General features: G+C 34.8%; 2 protein-coding genes across 2 annotated transcripts; both read left to right on the top strand.

Moving 5' to 3' along the window:
* The first annotated feature begins 413 nt into the window (after positions 1–413).
* On the top strand, positions 414–6437 carry LOC140980986 (KH domain-containing protein At5g56140-like). Its single transcript, XM_073447160.1, has 7 exons — positions 414–703; positions 1539–1624; positions 4034–4179; positions 4974–5093; positions 5185–5301; positions 5637–5780; positions 5873–6437. The coding sequence occupies exons 1-7, from the start codon at positions 591–593 to the stop codon at positions 6020–6022; spliced, it is 876 nt and encodes a 291-aa protein (XP_073303261.1). The 5' UTR covers positions 414–590; the 3' UTR covers positions 6023–6437.
* A 2977-nt stretch (positions 6438–9414) lies between these two features.
* LOC140980970 (phosphatidylinositol/phosphatidylcholine transfer protein SFH13-like) lies at positions 9415–14793 on the top strand. The gene is made up of 14 exons (XM_073447137.1): positions 9415–10209; positions 10339–10642; positions 11200–11299; positions 11483–11749; positions 12026–12103; positions 12205–12309; positions 12403–12452; positions 12543–12642; positions 12719–12817; positions 12895–13008; positions 13219–13372; positions 13658–14040; positions 14112–14186; positions 14376–14793. The coding sequence occupies exons 1-14, from the start codon at positions 10032–10034 to the stop codon at positions 14394–14396; spliced, it is 2028 nt and encodes a 675-aa protein (XP_073303238.1). The 5' UTR covers positions 9415–10031; the 3' UTR covers positions 14397–14793.
* Positions 14794–16341: the final 1548 nt, after the last annotated feature.

The following is a 16341-nucleotide window of genomic DNA, read 5'->3' as shown; positions in this document are numbered from 1 at the left end:
TTGCTTATTTCATTATTTTATTTATTTTAATAATTTTCATCTCGACTCTGCTCTCTCACTATTTACAGCCATAACAAGCACAAGATTTAAAGACTTTGTTTATATTTTATTTTTTTTCTTACTAATATATATTATTATCAATTAAATACATCAGACACTTCCAATAAATTTTTTTTATAAAATAATAATAATTTATTTGAATATATATGTTTGTTTGTGAATGACAAGGGAGTATACTGTTACTCGAATTCGTGTTTATTTTTATACAAAATGTTGATATGAAGTGTAACACAATATAAATTTATTGGTTGTATTTCAACTTTGCTTTCAGGAGTGGCAAATCAGGTCACGGCTGTAAGAAAAAAACACAAGAGCAGTACAATTACCTGTTTCCATCACTTGAATAAATAGGCACCCCTCCAGTCACATTTTTCTTCCCCCTTCCACGTTTAGCTTTTGCTATACCGACGCCCTACCCCTACCCTCCATTCAATTATTACCCATAAATCTGCCGCCTGCTTATACTGGTACAGTATAGTTTGTTGTGTGTTGGGTTTTCGCCGCGGTCGTCATCATCGCCGCCGGGAACGATGTCTTCTGGCAGGTACATGGCGTACTCACCGTCTCCATCCGCACCTCACTCTCCACACATCTCCGCGGCTGCCGGGATTCGCTCCACCTCTGCTATAGTGGAGCAGGAAAAGTAATTTTCGGTTTCCTGCTTGCTGTGTTTGTTGTATCAATTGGTTTATGTTGAATTTTACAGTAGATCTTTCAGAAATATGTGGCTCGATTTTCGTCCGTGTTTATGTGATTGAATCGGTGATGTCAGCTCTGGATGGATATTCATTTTGAGACTGTTTCTATATTAAGTAGAATCATGTTTGATATGCAGTGAGTTTTTTTTTTATTCTTTCGATATTTGATTATCATCTTCCTTGTATAATTTAGATTTAACTTTGAGATGAGCAAAGAATAGGACTTTATATTTAATCCTATTCCAGTGAATCATTTGTGTGGTCATTCGAATAAAGATTGTTATGCAACCGCTGAATCAATTTTTGGGGAAACTGGGAGAAAGAAAAAAGTAGTAGCCATGCCGATAAGAGATTATTTCCTTGGTCAAAGGAACACGTTACTTGATCCATTTTCTTTTTGCCACATGCTAGGAAATGGGACCAAACCTTTCTCCAGTTTCCCTGGATGCTCCAAAAAACGAAGTCAATTAGAATAAGAATCCATAACATCCATAGTCTTTACAATCTGCAAAATTTTACAAATGAAAAAAACTTAGCAAAGACCTCCGGGGCTGGACCGGGAACATGAATGTCGATTTACTCAACCAGTAATTTGATGCAGGATTTTTCTTCTCCTGTGGTGTTTTTTAATCCTCAAGTGTGAACTGAATCACTTTATTTTTATCCAAGCATAAAAGTTCAAAGCAGATCTTGGTGATTTAATCATTTTTTGGGTCACCTTTTCTTCTTTCTTACATTACTATTGGTAAGGCTGACACCTAAAGGTTTCCAATTCGTCAGGTATTTATCTGAGTTGTTTGCAGAAAGGAACAAACTCAATCCATTTATGGCTGTGCTACCAAATATCTACCGGTTACTGAATCAAGGTGAGATAAATAATTCCACATGTATCTTTGGTTCAAAAATAATATAGACATCCTTGAACAATCTCATTGCCACCTTAGAGATTAGAACGTGTAAAATGGAACACTTTCTGTTTATATGGTTTGAGTACATTGTCTCCTTCAGGCCAATGCTTGATTGCACCAAATCTCATCAGAGTAACAATTATAAGCACGAAACTAGCTTTTGAAAAAAAGGAAAAAATCTCTTTTGGGAATGGTGTGGGAGATGCATAAGAAATTCCTGTTTTTTATCATTTTAAATTTAAATTTAACTTTTATCATATAAGATTTACTCATGTTTATTTCAAAGAAGAGCTTGAAAAATAGAGATTTTGACGTCTATTAGGCTTTATGCAGAAGTAACAACTTCTGGTAATCAACAATAGGACTTAATAAGCTCATTACCGGTTTGTTTTACTAGTTCAGATTAGAGAGCACATGATCTGTTGTGGAATGTTAATGATAATAATGAAAAATAGTTTATCTTTTGGGTCTATATGCACTTGATGCAACATTTACCGGGGGTGGAGGTCAAAGGTCATCACATTTCATCAATCTTTATCCACGTCTTAAGTACCTAGGAACAACTGTGACCATCAGTTCCAAACTTTGTACTTAGCAATTGGAAAGCTTGGTAGAATCACTGCTTTACTAGACATTTCATTTTGACCAATGTCTCTTAATTTCCCTTTCTGAAAATCAAATAAAAATACCACAAGATCGAGAAAGAACTTTTTTCACCTGAGATTGAGTATAGATCAATATGCTCAATGTTCATCAGTGACCATATAGCTGGTGAATTTTAAGCTCTGACTTTCTAGTCAGAGGCCATTGCTGCGCGGACGGTGATTGTTACGATCTATTTGAAAGACACTAGATTTTATATGGGAAAATTGATATCTCAAGTTACTGGGAAGGTAAAAGAACAAGATGAAAGTAAGCCCCAAACAGCTAGCATAAAATGATAAGACAAAAGAAGGATGCATCAGCAATCAAATGATTGAGGGGCAGAGTGGAAAATTTTAGACACAATTATGATCGAAATGGTTGTATGATTGTGTGATGTGGATGTACAGCTGACCTTATACTTGGTGACACATCCTTATTGTCCTTGTGTTGTTGCACAACCTGTTTATTCTGTACATCCATCCATTGAATTTCTCTCTCCATCCTGCTGATCAAGACATAATAAGATAAATTATTTAGTACAAACTGGCCTTGATACAACTTCATCGAATTTGCAAAATATAAATTGCCTTTTCTTATGGAGTGATTAGAGAATGGAATATCTGGGTGAATACAGTTCATTGCCAAAATACAACTGCTTCCTAAGGTCTATCGGCTTTTTGGGTTGAACCTTTATTTGTCCATCCCACTTGCCTTAAATTATGTGCATGTATGTGGTATTCAAATAATTAATGGAGCTATCATTGCTGATTGTGCGGTTTTCAAATTATTATCTGTCGGCTTAGGTTTGTCAATTGTCAGTGCACAAGTATCTATTATTCCGTAAATGCTTTTGGCTGTGATTTCTTTTTGCTGGGATATATTTTTTGAGGCTTGTCTTGATTCTGGAGGACAGTTAAGACTGACGGATTACATACAGTCCAAGCATCTCTAATGCTTTGTTGTTAATTAGTTGGAGTTCTTTATTTCCCTTTTTCTTAGTGCTTATTCTGTCAAAAATAGTGTAATGGAATATCCTTGAAATGTAGAATCTGTTGTCTTTAATACTGTATCTTTTAAAAGTTCTTTTCTTGGATTCTGCTTTAGGGTGCATGATTATAAAGCTTGAAACAAACAAAAACGGTATACTTGTGTGTAAGACTCTTTGTTAATGTTCTGATAACAGTAAAGATTGTAAGTCTGGACTTTGTATGAGTAAAGTAGTGGGCAAACCTCTTTAGGATGACATTTCCATTCTCGGTTGCTGAAATCAATTGTCAGTTGATATATGAAGTGATCCTGTCATCTATTTCTTATCCTCTTATTTTTTTCAATCCATGTGAATGTGTCTGAGTGGACTCCTAGGTCCTGGAGTTACCTTTTTGATATTTTACATTATAGAGTCACTAACTATTCGATTCAATTTTGAACAAGATTTCTGAAAGCCCAGGGGTAAAACTGTGTTCTTTGTCGATTTTATTCTCCCTGGTCTATCTATTACCATGAATGGACTACTGATGTCTAATATCTATGATTTGGTCAATTGGAGATTTACTACAGCTTTTAACTTCACTAGATCTCCTTGTCTTTACTGTGGGGAGTATTGATTTTAACTAACCTGTTGACATAGGTCTTGTCTGTCCATATTGTGGTCAGTGCTCACTAATTTCTTAACTAATGCTAACTGGTACATCTTGTTCTTGGAAATTGACCTTTTTGAAGCAGAAATATTGCGTGTATCTGCACTGTTGGGGAATGCATCAGTTTTAGAACAAAGTGGGCTTGAACATGCAAGCCCCCTGGCTTCAGGAGGAATATATTCAAATGGAGGAGCTAATGTGAGCATATGGGCATCTTCATTTCAATCAGAAGTATGGATACTGACCGTTAACATAACCATTTACTTGATCTAATTTTTTACTTTTTTAGAAAAGTTAACTTTTAACTTTCACTCTGACTTCGTTATTCCATCTTGGTGCATTATAACTTAAAGTTCCCACCGTCTCATGACAGGTGGTTTGAAGCTAGCAATTTCAAGAATGTCGTAGGATTAGCTGAACACATTGATTTTGGAATTTCACAATATTAGTTGGAGTCATTCTGTTGCAGTAATCTGGCATTCGATATGCGACTTATCGTAATAGCTATTGCTAATTGTCTATGGATTACCTGAAAGGGAGGCCACTTACACAGTGGTTTGATATCCATCCTATTTCGACTCCCAGAAAGATTTTGGCATGCTTATTTTTTTTATTATCCAACATCTTTGTTTGACTTCTAACAGATGCTTAACCTTTCCTCCACTAGCTTGCTATGGGAGCCCTCATTTTTTGTATTACATGATATGCTATTTCAGTGTGTAAGTTCATTTAATATGAATTATCATACTGGGCTGGGTATCCATTAATTTGTTGTTCCATAGTCTACTTCTGCTTGGATGTAAGCATGCATAGGGATGTTCCATCAGTTCAATCTTTAAATTATATATGTTTTTGCAGTTGTGCCTTGTGTGTTTTGAATTTTTGGTTATCTCGGTTCTTATAATATGGAAACATTACATATTTTAAGCTATGTGGAATAATAATGTATGCATACAAAGAAAGGGATCATCTTCTCACCATTTTAGTGTTGGCCTCCTTACAACATTTGGAGTTATAACTTGCAGATGTCGAGTTTGGTGCTGCCCTCTTCCACACAGAACTGGCTTGGTTCCCAGGGTAGCTCATCAGGTCTTATAGTCAAGCAAACCATACGTGTTGATGTTCCAGTGGATCAATATCCTAATGTACCATTCATTTCTCTTCCTATAAATGGTGTTCTTATATCTCTGATTTTTAGGCATATTTTGTCACTTGATATAATGTCTTATATTGCAGTTCAATTTTGTCGGTCGTCTCCTTGGCCCAAGAGGGAACTCTTTGAAGCGAGTTGAATCAACTACTGAGTGTCGCGTTCTGATCAGAGGCCGTGGCAGCATAAAGGATCCCGTGAGGGTAATTATGGTTATGTTTTTTCCTTTGTACATGTGTTTTCATCCTGTCTGATTTGTCTGCCAAAGAGTGCATTGATTCAGTAACTTATTAATTTTTTATAGAACAACTTCTTATATGCTGCTTGACGATGAATTTCGTCTTTCGAAATATCATTCATCTTTGTAGTTTAACCCACAGCATATTTTTTGTTTTGTTTAGTCAAATTTTGAGTATTGAGCTATGATTCGCGTTAATCCATCAAATCATCGTAGCTATACTGCACTTTGCATCTTTCTCCGTGAGCTATTTTGTTTGCAATTAGCTTAAGTAACATTTTTCGACACTTTGATCTGAAGGAAGAGGCAATGAGGGGAAAACCAGGATATGAGCATCTTAACGAACCTCTTCACATACTTGTCGAGGCAGAACTTCCAGTTGAGATGATAGATGCGCGTCTGATGCAGGCACGTGAGATACTAGAAGATTTGCTTAAGCCAATGGTAACTTGCATCCACTCTTTCCGAGCACCAGATATGGGATTTAGTTCTTTATCTGTTTGTATTTTTCCTGGATTCATCATGACTTAATGCAGGATGAATCTCAAGATTTTTATAAGAAGCAGCAGCTACGAGAACTTGCTATGCTCAACGGCACACTTCGGGAGGAAGGCTCTCAAATGTCTGGTTCTGTATCCCCCTTCAACAGCAGCCTTGGAATGAAAAGGGCAAAAACTCGGGGTTGACCTTTGGTTGCATAAAGTTTGTTAATGCTGAAAAAACAGCAGTTCCCTTGCGAAAAGTGTGCTTACCTTATGCCTCTAGCAGTCATGACGGCACTGGCATGTGCTTTTCTTACACCTGGGGTTCGATATAATATCAATATATTATTGTTCTAGTGGATCTTTAATCGAGGGGCTTGAGTATGTATGTTGCGTAGGCAGTTTGGCCAGAGTATTCCTCTGCTCAAATATTGTCATATTGTTTCATTTATTGTATGCTTGTGACGAGAGTTTTGAAAGTATGGAATTTGTGGGAAGTTGATTGTGATGTATTTGATAAATTAAGGCCAATATTAGTTGTTGCAACACTGACCAGGAGTGGATTGAAATTGTTTCCCAAGAGAATCAAGTGATTTAATGTACTACAGTTATTCTGGTACCTGTATCATCTTTTTTTTTTTGGGAGCAAGTATCTGTATCATCTTTTTGTTGTGTAATACATTGCATTTTAGCAACCATTTACTAGTTTATTTCTATTTATTCACCAAGGTTGGAGTGCACATGACTCTATATCGAGTAATGCCATACTCAAGCCGATTCCATTAGTAATTTAACTATTAAAAATGTTGGACTTTTCTCGTAAAACTCAGAATGACTCAGCATGATTAAAAAAAGAAGGAGACGGTACGAGATGTAAATTGAATTTAAATATAAATATAAGATTTGAATAATAAACAAACAAGAAATTCGAATAGTTCAACAGAATATTCGAGTTGGGCTCGGTCTCTGACTGCTCTTACGTTCATGTTCAACGGCCGTATAGCCGTATGGGTTTCATGCTCTTGTTTGTGGTAAAAAAAACTTGTGGGATAGAAGTAGAAAACATACGATAAAGACAAGTAATGTAATCAGAACTAAAATACAGTCTATTTACAGAATATATATATATATATATACACACACACACACACACAGAGAGAGAGTGTTGGACAACCCTAGGATTGGAAGTAGTCAAATCCTAGGTCAGAACTAAAATACGGTCTATTTAAAGTTAATGATTTTAAACATATAATTTAGGTTGGATTTCACATGATGATTAATTTTTTTTTTTTTTTAGTAATTATGGTGAATTTCAAATCTGAATCTTTAAATTCAAATGTAACATAAGATTGTGTTTGAGTGGGAACGTTTGATTTGAAGATAAATTTAAATGATGAATTTGAAATGACGATCATTTTGATTGTATTTCAACTTTTTCGTAATTATCATTGCATCTACGTGAATTTTCAGTGAATGAAACTATTTATGTAAATTAATCCAAGCAACTAAATGTTTTTGAAATTTATGAATCCTTCTATCCAATGTTTTTAAAACCTATCGAATCAACCGTGAAATGGATATCCGACCCGACCCAATTCATGCAAAAAAAATTACTTCTGACGGTATGTATGGATCTGATCGATCAGTTTCACAGATATAAACTCATGAGACCGTCTCATATAAGACATACTAATTAATTATACGTATGTTGTTTAGATTTTAAACTTGGATAATTATATATTTTTATTTATTTACACATTTAACATTTTTAAAATTTAAAAATATATTATTATTTTATCTAATATAACAGTTTTCCGATCTGACCGTTCAATTGAACCGATTCGACCGATTAAACCGTATTTTTAAAATAGACTGGTTCAATCACCAGTCCGATTATGAAAACATTGATTTTAAGAGAGTTTTCATATATAAAATTTGTGAATCTTTTAAAGTACACTAAATTATTATTTGTCATTTAATTTATGGATCATTGTCATTCTTCAATGAGTAGGTCTCTTGTGAGACTGTCTCACGGATCTTTATCTGTGAGACGGGTCAACTCTATCGATATTCACAATAAAAAGTAATACTTTTAGTCTCTTAACATAAAAGTTATTCTTTTTCATGGATGACTCAAATAAGATATCAGTATCACAAAAATACGACTCATGAGACCATCTCACACAAATTTTCGCCTTCTTCAATATATTTTACTTTATCATTGATCTACATGTGTAACACGACTAGACATAATCAAATTAGGAAACACGATTAATTTTAGTCAAACGTTATTTACCTTAATAACGGTGAGACTAAGCTGTTGTGAACTGTGTATTTAAGAAGTCCGTAACTCCGTAACCTACCAAAACTACCCCAACGAACTCTACACCACACGTATAATCCATTCCTCTCGTAAATTCCGAGAGACAAAAAAGAAGTCATAATTAATTGATTTAATAATTTTGCCGACATACTTCTCACGTGTGTTCACTTTCTAATTATTATGTTTCGAATGTGTGTTACATATTGTTTGAAAAATTATTACAGATATAATATGTCAAAAATATTTAAATGTATTCTTTTAAACGTAAACAAACAATATATTTAAAAAAAATCATTTATAATAATAATACTAGAACCGTTAATAAATAAATAAATAAGAAATGTTAATATAAAATATTGAAAAGATTTGACACGTGTGATCTGGATCACTTCCCATCTTTGGGTAAAAATAAGTGGGTCAAACCAGGAAAAAACATCCCTAGTCTGTAGCTCAAGTAGCATACAACTCTTCTACCCCGCCTCAGTTGGATCGGAAGGTACAAAACTAGAGCCCGCTGTTGAATTTTTTTAAGTTACCAGTTTATATCCGTGGTTGAGAGATTTATTATTAATCGAAATCTCGTATCAAATTTGAGATATTAACGTAGATGAATTATATGTTTATATATGTTGGTCTTCTGTGAGATGGTTTACGAGCTAACTCTGTTTATATTTTATCTTAATAAGTAATATTTTTAACATAAAAATAATATTTTTTTATTCATCTCGTAACATTGATTCGTGATATATTATTAAATTATATTATTCTAAAAAATATTGTTAAAATTAGAAGATACCGTACGCATAAATTTTAGTGTGGGAAAAAAAAGATACTAGAAATGACCTTTTTCAGTACAAATGAAGCATACGACACGTAAGAGAATATAAGGAACAACTGGTTGTCATATAAGCGGAGGGAGGAACCTTCAGATTTTGGTTGAGTGTCGAGATAGAAAATATAACAGAACAGGAAAAAATCTACACAAAAGCATTTATACGCTACACATCCATGTATCTTGTACAAATATATATAGAGAGAGAAATAATTAGAGTCAGATCTTTGGTTTGGATCTCAGTCGCGGCAAATTTTTCGGGGAATTTTGTGTTTTTGGAGAAAACTCTCGTTTTCCAAGATTTTTGGTCGTGCATTGCGTGATTTTGATTCTTCATTAAATAAGTGCGAGAAAAATCTATGCAATAGGCGTTCGAGGATTGCGATCCAGCTGATATCGATTGTCCGAGGTTTATTCGTAAGTTGCTCTTCGCTTTTCTTCTATCGTTATTATATCGTGATAGCTTTGGCGTGAATTGATTTATGCAATGGAACTGTATGATTTGCATGTTTATTTTGCTGTTTTCAGAATTTTTTAAATGTTTTTGGATTAAACGTCGGGTGAGATCCAGGGAACTTAATGACATTGTTGAAGTTTAAGTTTATGGAGATTTTAGGTGTCGTAGATGGAGAAATTACTGTTTCCGTGATCTGATTTACGGAATATTTTCTGTCCTTCACTAAGGTAATTTTATCAAATGTTTTCGTTGTGTCGGTTCAACAGTTGATTAGTGCATTTTGAGCTGAAAATGCAGAAAAAGTATTTGAGCATGAAGTTTTCTCATGGAACTGGATTTTACGGATTGGAATAGCTTGTTCTCTCCCTAGCGGACCATGAAATTGTGGTAGTCAGTTTGAAATGTAAATTTTCCAGATCTGGTGTGAATTGCTGTCATAATTTACATGAGTTGTTTGTTAGAAGATTTTGAGATTTCTCTATGAAAGGAAGGAAAGCGCTCCCGCGCATACCATCTTGAACCTATCAGGATATATGCACAAAAAATTTATGTCTTTTCATGATTCAATATTTGGAATTTGGATTATTCTCTTTCCTTATAAATGATCCTTTCACGCATTTTATTATTCATGAAAGTATGTGTTACATATCCACTGATTATGTTGAAGATGCAGTGCTGCTTGAGTTGGTGGTCCTTTACCAATAATATTTTAACATTGAGGATCAAGCTTTTTTCCCTTCTGCACCAGTATTTTCTTCTGAACCCAGCTGATATGTCAGGTGTGTGCTCATTAGCTACTCTTCATTATACGATTTATTTACACCATCAATACTCGGCCATGGTGCTTTCATATTATAAACGGGCTTCTGAATCATTCTCACCCCAAACATCATCGTTTGATATGTTAGGCTTTGAAGTACTGGAGCTGAATGATGAAATGAATGATCGGAAATCAGATTATGAAAATTCTGAAGATGAAAGAAGGAGATCAAAAAACGGGATTCTACAGAAGAAAGCTATAAACGCTTCAAACAAGCTTACACATTCTCTCAAAAAAAGAGGGAAAAGGAAAGTTGATTTTAGAGTGTCTTCTGTTTCCATTGAGGATGTACGGGACGCAAGAGAGGAGAGTACTGTCTGCGAACTGCGTCAAAAGCTACTTGATAAGGATTTATTACCAGTTATACTTGATGATTACCATACTTTGCTGAGGTGAGTCTTTTTTTAGCTTTTCTGGTCATTGTCTCCCATCCTCTTTGAACATAGTTATTTTCACGTGAATATGTTTGATTGTGATATACTGCAATTCAAGGGGCTTCAGACTAAAGCAGTTGACTCATAAATAAATTGTAACACTTTTATAGACTGTAACGTTATAAATTTTTCGTCACTGTTTTCTTTCCTATGTAGTTAGCAAGTTAATTTCCTTGTCGTGGGAGAAATTATGAAAAGAAAAATAAACACGAGTTTTTCAACGTTTCTTTTGATGCTTGAAGTTAAGTTGACTCTTGAATGTGTCGATTTAATGAGCATACTAGTTTCTATCTCTTGTAAATCCTGAAGAAGCTTCCAAGAGTTGGGTGTGATCGTTGTAAGATGGGGTGTCCTTTTCCTGGATTCTAAAATTTTCCCTTGTAGAACAAAGATAATAGATAGACGAAAATTCTTCGTCTCTCATGTCCTTAATTTAATGGAATCCTAGCTTGTTCTATGTTTTTCTGCAATGATGCTTATTGATTTACTCTTACTTTACTAACTCTGATTTCTAGGTTTTTAAAAGCTAGAGACTTCAACATTGACAAGACAACTAAAATGTGGGAAGAAATGCTTAACTGGAGGAAAAAATTCGGAGCCGACACAATACTGGAGGTAAATATATAGCACACAGTAAACTAGGAGACGGAGTTTTAATTTTTTTTTTCATTCCCCAATTTGATCCTGTGCTTGCCATGTGATCGTGATTACCCTATGGAACTCTGATTTTTTAACAGAGCGTCTTTGTGATTATAGCACTATGCTGTCATATGTTACCCACAAACTACTGGCTTTCAGGACTTTGAATTCGAGGAGCTGGATGAAGTCTTGCAATATTATCCCCAAGGATATCATGGAGTCGATAGAGAAGGAAGACCTGTTTACATTGAAAGGCTTGGAAAAGCTCACCCTAGCAAACTGATGCGCATCACTTCAATTGAACGATACTTGAAATATCATGTTCAGGAATTTGAAAGGGCTATATATGAGAAGTTCCAAGCTTGTTCCATTGCTGAAAAGAGAAGAATCTGTTCAACAACTACAATTTTGGACGTACATGGCCTGGTTTGTCGATTTAACCTTCAAATTTAAGAATTATGATGTTCGTTTCTACTTTACTTTGAATTACTCATGTGTCACCTGAATAAAATATTTCCTTCAGTTTGTAGGGTCCAAAATTAATTTTTTAGCCTCAGGATTATTTGTCATTGTTATTAGATTGTTAACCTGTTGATTGTCCCAAAATACTGAAATTTCTATAGATTTTTTTTTGTTAATAATGAAAATGCTTCGAGTATTTGGCGATTCATTTTAAAATAATTTCATGGATGGTGACTCTAGGGGGTTAAAAATTTCACACAGACCGCAGCCAGTCTATTAGCAGCCATGGCAAAGATTGACAACAGTTACTATCCAGAGGTACTTTTGTTCTCTGAAGTCGATTTTGTTTCAAATCAGAAATATCTTTTTCAGACATCAGTAGTTATCTATTTGATTTGTGTGTGCCCAACTTTTTGCAGACACTACATTGCATGTATATTGTTAATGCTGGACCAGGCTTCAAGAAGGTTCTTTGGCCTGCTGCACAGAAGTTTTTGGATGCTAAAACTATTGCAAAGATCCGCGTAAAGGATATGTGTAGTTTGTTCAAACATTGCTGTCTATTTCTATTTACTGCAATTCCATTTAATTGCATGTATTTGTTCACTTTGTAACAGGTTTTGGACCCTAAATCTACGTGGAAACTACTGGAAATCATCGACCCTAGGTTCACTTGACTCTGTTTCTACCTCAAATATGACTTCCAATAAAAAAATATGATATGCATCTTTCTTTCTATTTTTAAAAAAATTTACAGCCAGTTACCTGTCTTTTTGGGAGGATCATGCATTTGCAATGTTGAGGGAGGTTGCCTGAGGTCTAATAAGGGTCCTTGGAATGATCCTGAAGTAATGAAGGTAGATTTACCCCCTTGTTGTTCTTGAACTTGTGACTTACTTTCTTTTGCAAGGTAGTTCGACTGTCTATTTCTAGCTTGTATATAATGCAGAAGCACCTGTGTTAAGGCAGATATCTCAATTAGCAAATGACCAACAGAAAATTCACTCATGCAGTAGGACCCGATCACTGAAGGTGATAAATGCAACAAATTTGAATCTGGTTCAAGTAAAAACTCTACAATTTACCGATACTGACTGTTTAATTATCAGGGGAGAAGCAGTAATACACACACATTTGAATCAGGATCACTTTCTGAGGATCCTTGTTCTCCATCTAGACACGCGGGACCCTTGTCCCCAAGACTGGACCCTGTTCATGAAGAGGTGAGTTTGATTACGGGAAACTTAAAATGATTAATTTGTTATGGTGTTTCTTTGTTTTTTATGTATACTTGTTCCTGCTCCACCAACGTCCTTATCATGTGATGTATGGCATGTTTCTCCTACACCCTTGTCACTATCGCACTGGTGGATTGTCCCTGTGTAGTTGCTTGCATTTTTACTCACGTGGATGAAAAATTCTGATTGGTGTAGGCCAGTACATCCGATCCTTGTATATATTATAGCTGTGATGATTGCTTTAGTTCAGCAGATAAAGATAGTGACCATGAACAAGGAGGGGAAAACAAGTTTTTCAATATTGACCGTGTTGGATATTCAAATGGCTGTGCAAGACCAAATATTGAAGGTCTGTTTTACAATATTATCATACTGGTTTTAAATTACTGTAATTTGATGTGTGATATTATTGCTTGGACATTTTTGAAAATGTTCAGTTGACCGACCATGCATTTTGGCATAGTTGTTGCATCCATGCTTAAGTCTCTTTTTTCCTTCCATATTTAACACGATACAATTGTTCTGCCTTGATGATGTGAGTGGGTAAAGAAATCCAATGTTGATAAAGTTGGTTGATATTTCCATATTTTAAGAACATTATTCCATATGATGCCCCGTTTCCTGATTGTATTAGGTACTCCAGTCATGAATTGGTTGGAGGCTATCCAAGAGAAAATTCTGAAGAGAAGTTTCCTGTGTATGACGAAAACATTAATATCCATCATCATCAAGCTTTTTTCAGTTACGCGGAATGCGCCCGTTGAATATTGGAGGAGACATACATACATACATCCATCCCATATGTTGGAAAATGAACCAGACTTGACCATTGGTACGGAAACTGTTAATGAAGAGGATAGGTTCATTCCATGTGTCCAACGTCTTCAAAGACTGGAAAATTTGTTGGAGCAGATCAACAAGAAGCCTGCTGAAATTCCACGAGAGAAGGAGCAAATGCTTGAACAATCGCTGGATCGGATCAAATCTGTCGAAGTTGACCTTGAAAAGACAAAACGGGTAAAGGTCATGCTTTATTTACTGAAAGATTCTAGAATGGAGGAATTGACCCATTCTTGTGTTTGTTCCAGTTAATACAAGCTACAGTGATAAAACAGCTCGAGATTACCGAGTTGCTGGAGAATATACGGGAAACCAGATTCCACGTAAGTAATTTGTCCAAGCAGAGTAAACTTTTAATCATTTCTTATCATTCTCGATCCCTGTCCCCTCCCTCCTCCCATCATCACATGTTCAAGGATACATCTATTTTTCCTTTCTCGTGTCTTTTAGTACGTTTAAACTTCTGTCATTGCCAAATCATCTTTAAGCAATATTGAACTTTCATTTCACAGAGGCGCAGATTGTTCTGTTAAGTAGCGGTTGATCAGATATGAATTCAACTCCACAGCAGGTAGCCATATTTTGGTATTAAAAACCATAGCTCATTTGTGCGAGGACCTGGAAATAGCAGCATCTTACATTTTTACTGCCTGAGGTGTCTTTTTCCACACCGTTGCAACATAGCTAAGCTGAAGAAAATCTTTATACACATCATTACTTTTATTAGTAAAAATCAACAATTTGTTTTCAGTTGCATGCCCTTAGGCCATGCACATGGTACTGTATAGTGAGCATAGTCCGATGTAAATAAACTCTTGAAATGAGTAAAGAAATATTTATTGGGATATGGGTAGAGGTTGAAAGACTTAATTTTAGTTTCTTTACTGTAATGTTGATGGAATCATATTACACCATTCATTTGTTTACGTTGACCTAGTGCAATCAGGCCTTTCTTGGAGTTCTTCAATTAATGTTTGTTGGAATTTTATGCTTTTTTGTTACCTTCTTCAGGCATGAACCTCTTAGGTTTTGTTGATTGTGCCTTTTGTGCAATGTTGCAAGCATCGTTTCAATTCTGGTAACTTTTTATTGACATCGTTTCGTGTATGAACTTGTATTGTTTCGTGTGCTGCTTATATTTTACTCTTATGTTTTATGACCGACTCGTTATCACTTATCAGTATTCAATGGGTAGAGGATGTTAATGTCAAGTATTTAGAGTGCCAATGGGCTTGGTCAATTGTCCCTGCTGGTGGAATCGGGTTTCTAGAACTAAAGCCCGGTTCTGAAGTCATGACTGAAATCGAAAGCTGAAGCGCCAGTCGAGGAACTAATAAGAAAAATCCCATTTCTTTAAATCGGGATTGGGTTCTGATTGCACTATTAACGATAATAGTTTTTTATTTAAATTCTCTTCGTATAGAAACAGCTCATCTATTCGAGTTGAATTTTGTAATGTTCTTCAAATCTTAGATTAAAAACAGTACGCCGGGGTTATTTATGGAAGAAAAAAAACTGCGTGCGAAGGGAAATCAGATTCGGTTTAATTAGATTGAATTCTGTTGTGTTGGAAACTTGGATCGATTTACAAGGTTCCTCTTCCTGGAACCTGCTGGCACCAGCCCATCTGTATCCAATAAAAGAAAAGTTAGTAAGCCTTTTTGGTTGGAAACTACCAATTCATCTTACCTATAACAAAGAAAAAGTGAGTAAATAACCGACTCATAATTAGCTGACATCATTAATTTGCGTAGAATATTCGATTTATATAGTTTGATGGAAAGATAATTTTACACTTATCATTAATTCATAATTTCACCTGTTGCATACGAACAAAGTCTTGGCAGAATTAATGTTTGTGTTTTATGCAATTTTACAAAGATTTTATTATATTTTATAATTTAAAATATGCCATTTAATTTATCTAGCTTGTGGTGCACTTCAATATATTTTAGATCAAGTTGTTGATGGTATCAAGGGAATTAGAAAAAGCATACATTTTGATATTTAGAGTTTTTTTTTTAATTGAAAACGAATAGGATGGATTTAAAAATGAGTGTGTCTCATGTGAGACAATCTCACGGATCTTAATCTGTGAGACGGGTCAACCCTATCCATATTCACAATAAAAAGTAATACTCTTAGCATAAAAAGTTATACTTTTTCATGGATGATCCAAATAAAATATCCGTCTCACAAATATGACCCGTGAGACCGTCTCACACAAATTTTTGCTTTTAAAAAATAATATACATATTGGCTTTTAAGTTTTTATTATCGAGTTTCCCAGTCGGGTCTATAATATAAACTACCGCTTATTGGCTTATTGGCACGTGATGTGTGCATATGTGACCGCATATTTTTATTTTCATTCTCATTTTATTATAACTTTTTGACTTCTCACTTTATCATTTTGTATTTTTATCAAATTTAAAATACGATTTTGTTCTATTTTTTGTTATAATATAAAAAACAAAG

This window comes from Primulina huaijiensis, chromosome 7 (genome assembly GCF_012295235.1).
Source record: "Primulina huaijiensis isolate GDHJ02 chromosome 7, ASM1229523v2, whole genome shotgun sequence".
Lineage (NCBI taxonomy): Eukaryota > Viridiplantae > Streptophyta > Magnoliopsida > Lamiales > Gesneriaceae > Primulina > Primulina huaijiensis.
This window is presented reverse-complemented; position numbering and strand designations above follow the sequence as displayed.

Bases quoted from the DNA above. Each gene is read 5' to 3' on its own strand.
- LOC140980986 (XM_073447160.1), top strand. From the start codon at position 591: ATGTCTTCTGGCAGGTACATGGCGTACTCACCGTCTCCATCCGCACCT. The intron at 704-1,538 runs GTAATTTTCGGT...CCAATTCGTCAG, and splicing joins GCTATAGTGGAGCAGGAAAA to GTATTTATCTGAGTTGTTTG. The intron at 1,625-4,033 runs GTGAGATAAATA...TTTTTGAAGCAG, and splicing joins CTACCGGTTACTGAATCAAG to AAATATTGCGTGTATCTGCA.
- LOC140980970 (XM_073447137.1), top strand. From the start codon at position 10,032: ATGATCCTTTCACGCATTTTATTATTCATGAAAGTATGTGTTACATAT. The intron at 10,210-10,338 runs GTGTGTGCTCAT...TTGATATGTTAG, and splicing joins GAACCCAGCTGATATGTCAG to GCTTTGAAGTACTGGAGCTG. The intron at 12,104-12,204 runs GTACTTTTGTTC...AACTTTTTGCAG, and splicing joins ACAACAGTTACTATCCAGAG to ACACTACATTGCATGTATAT.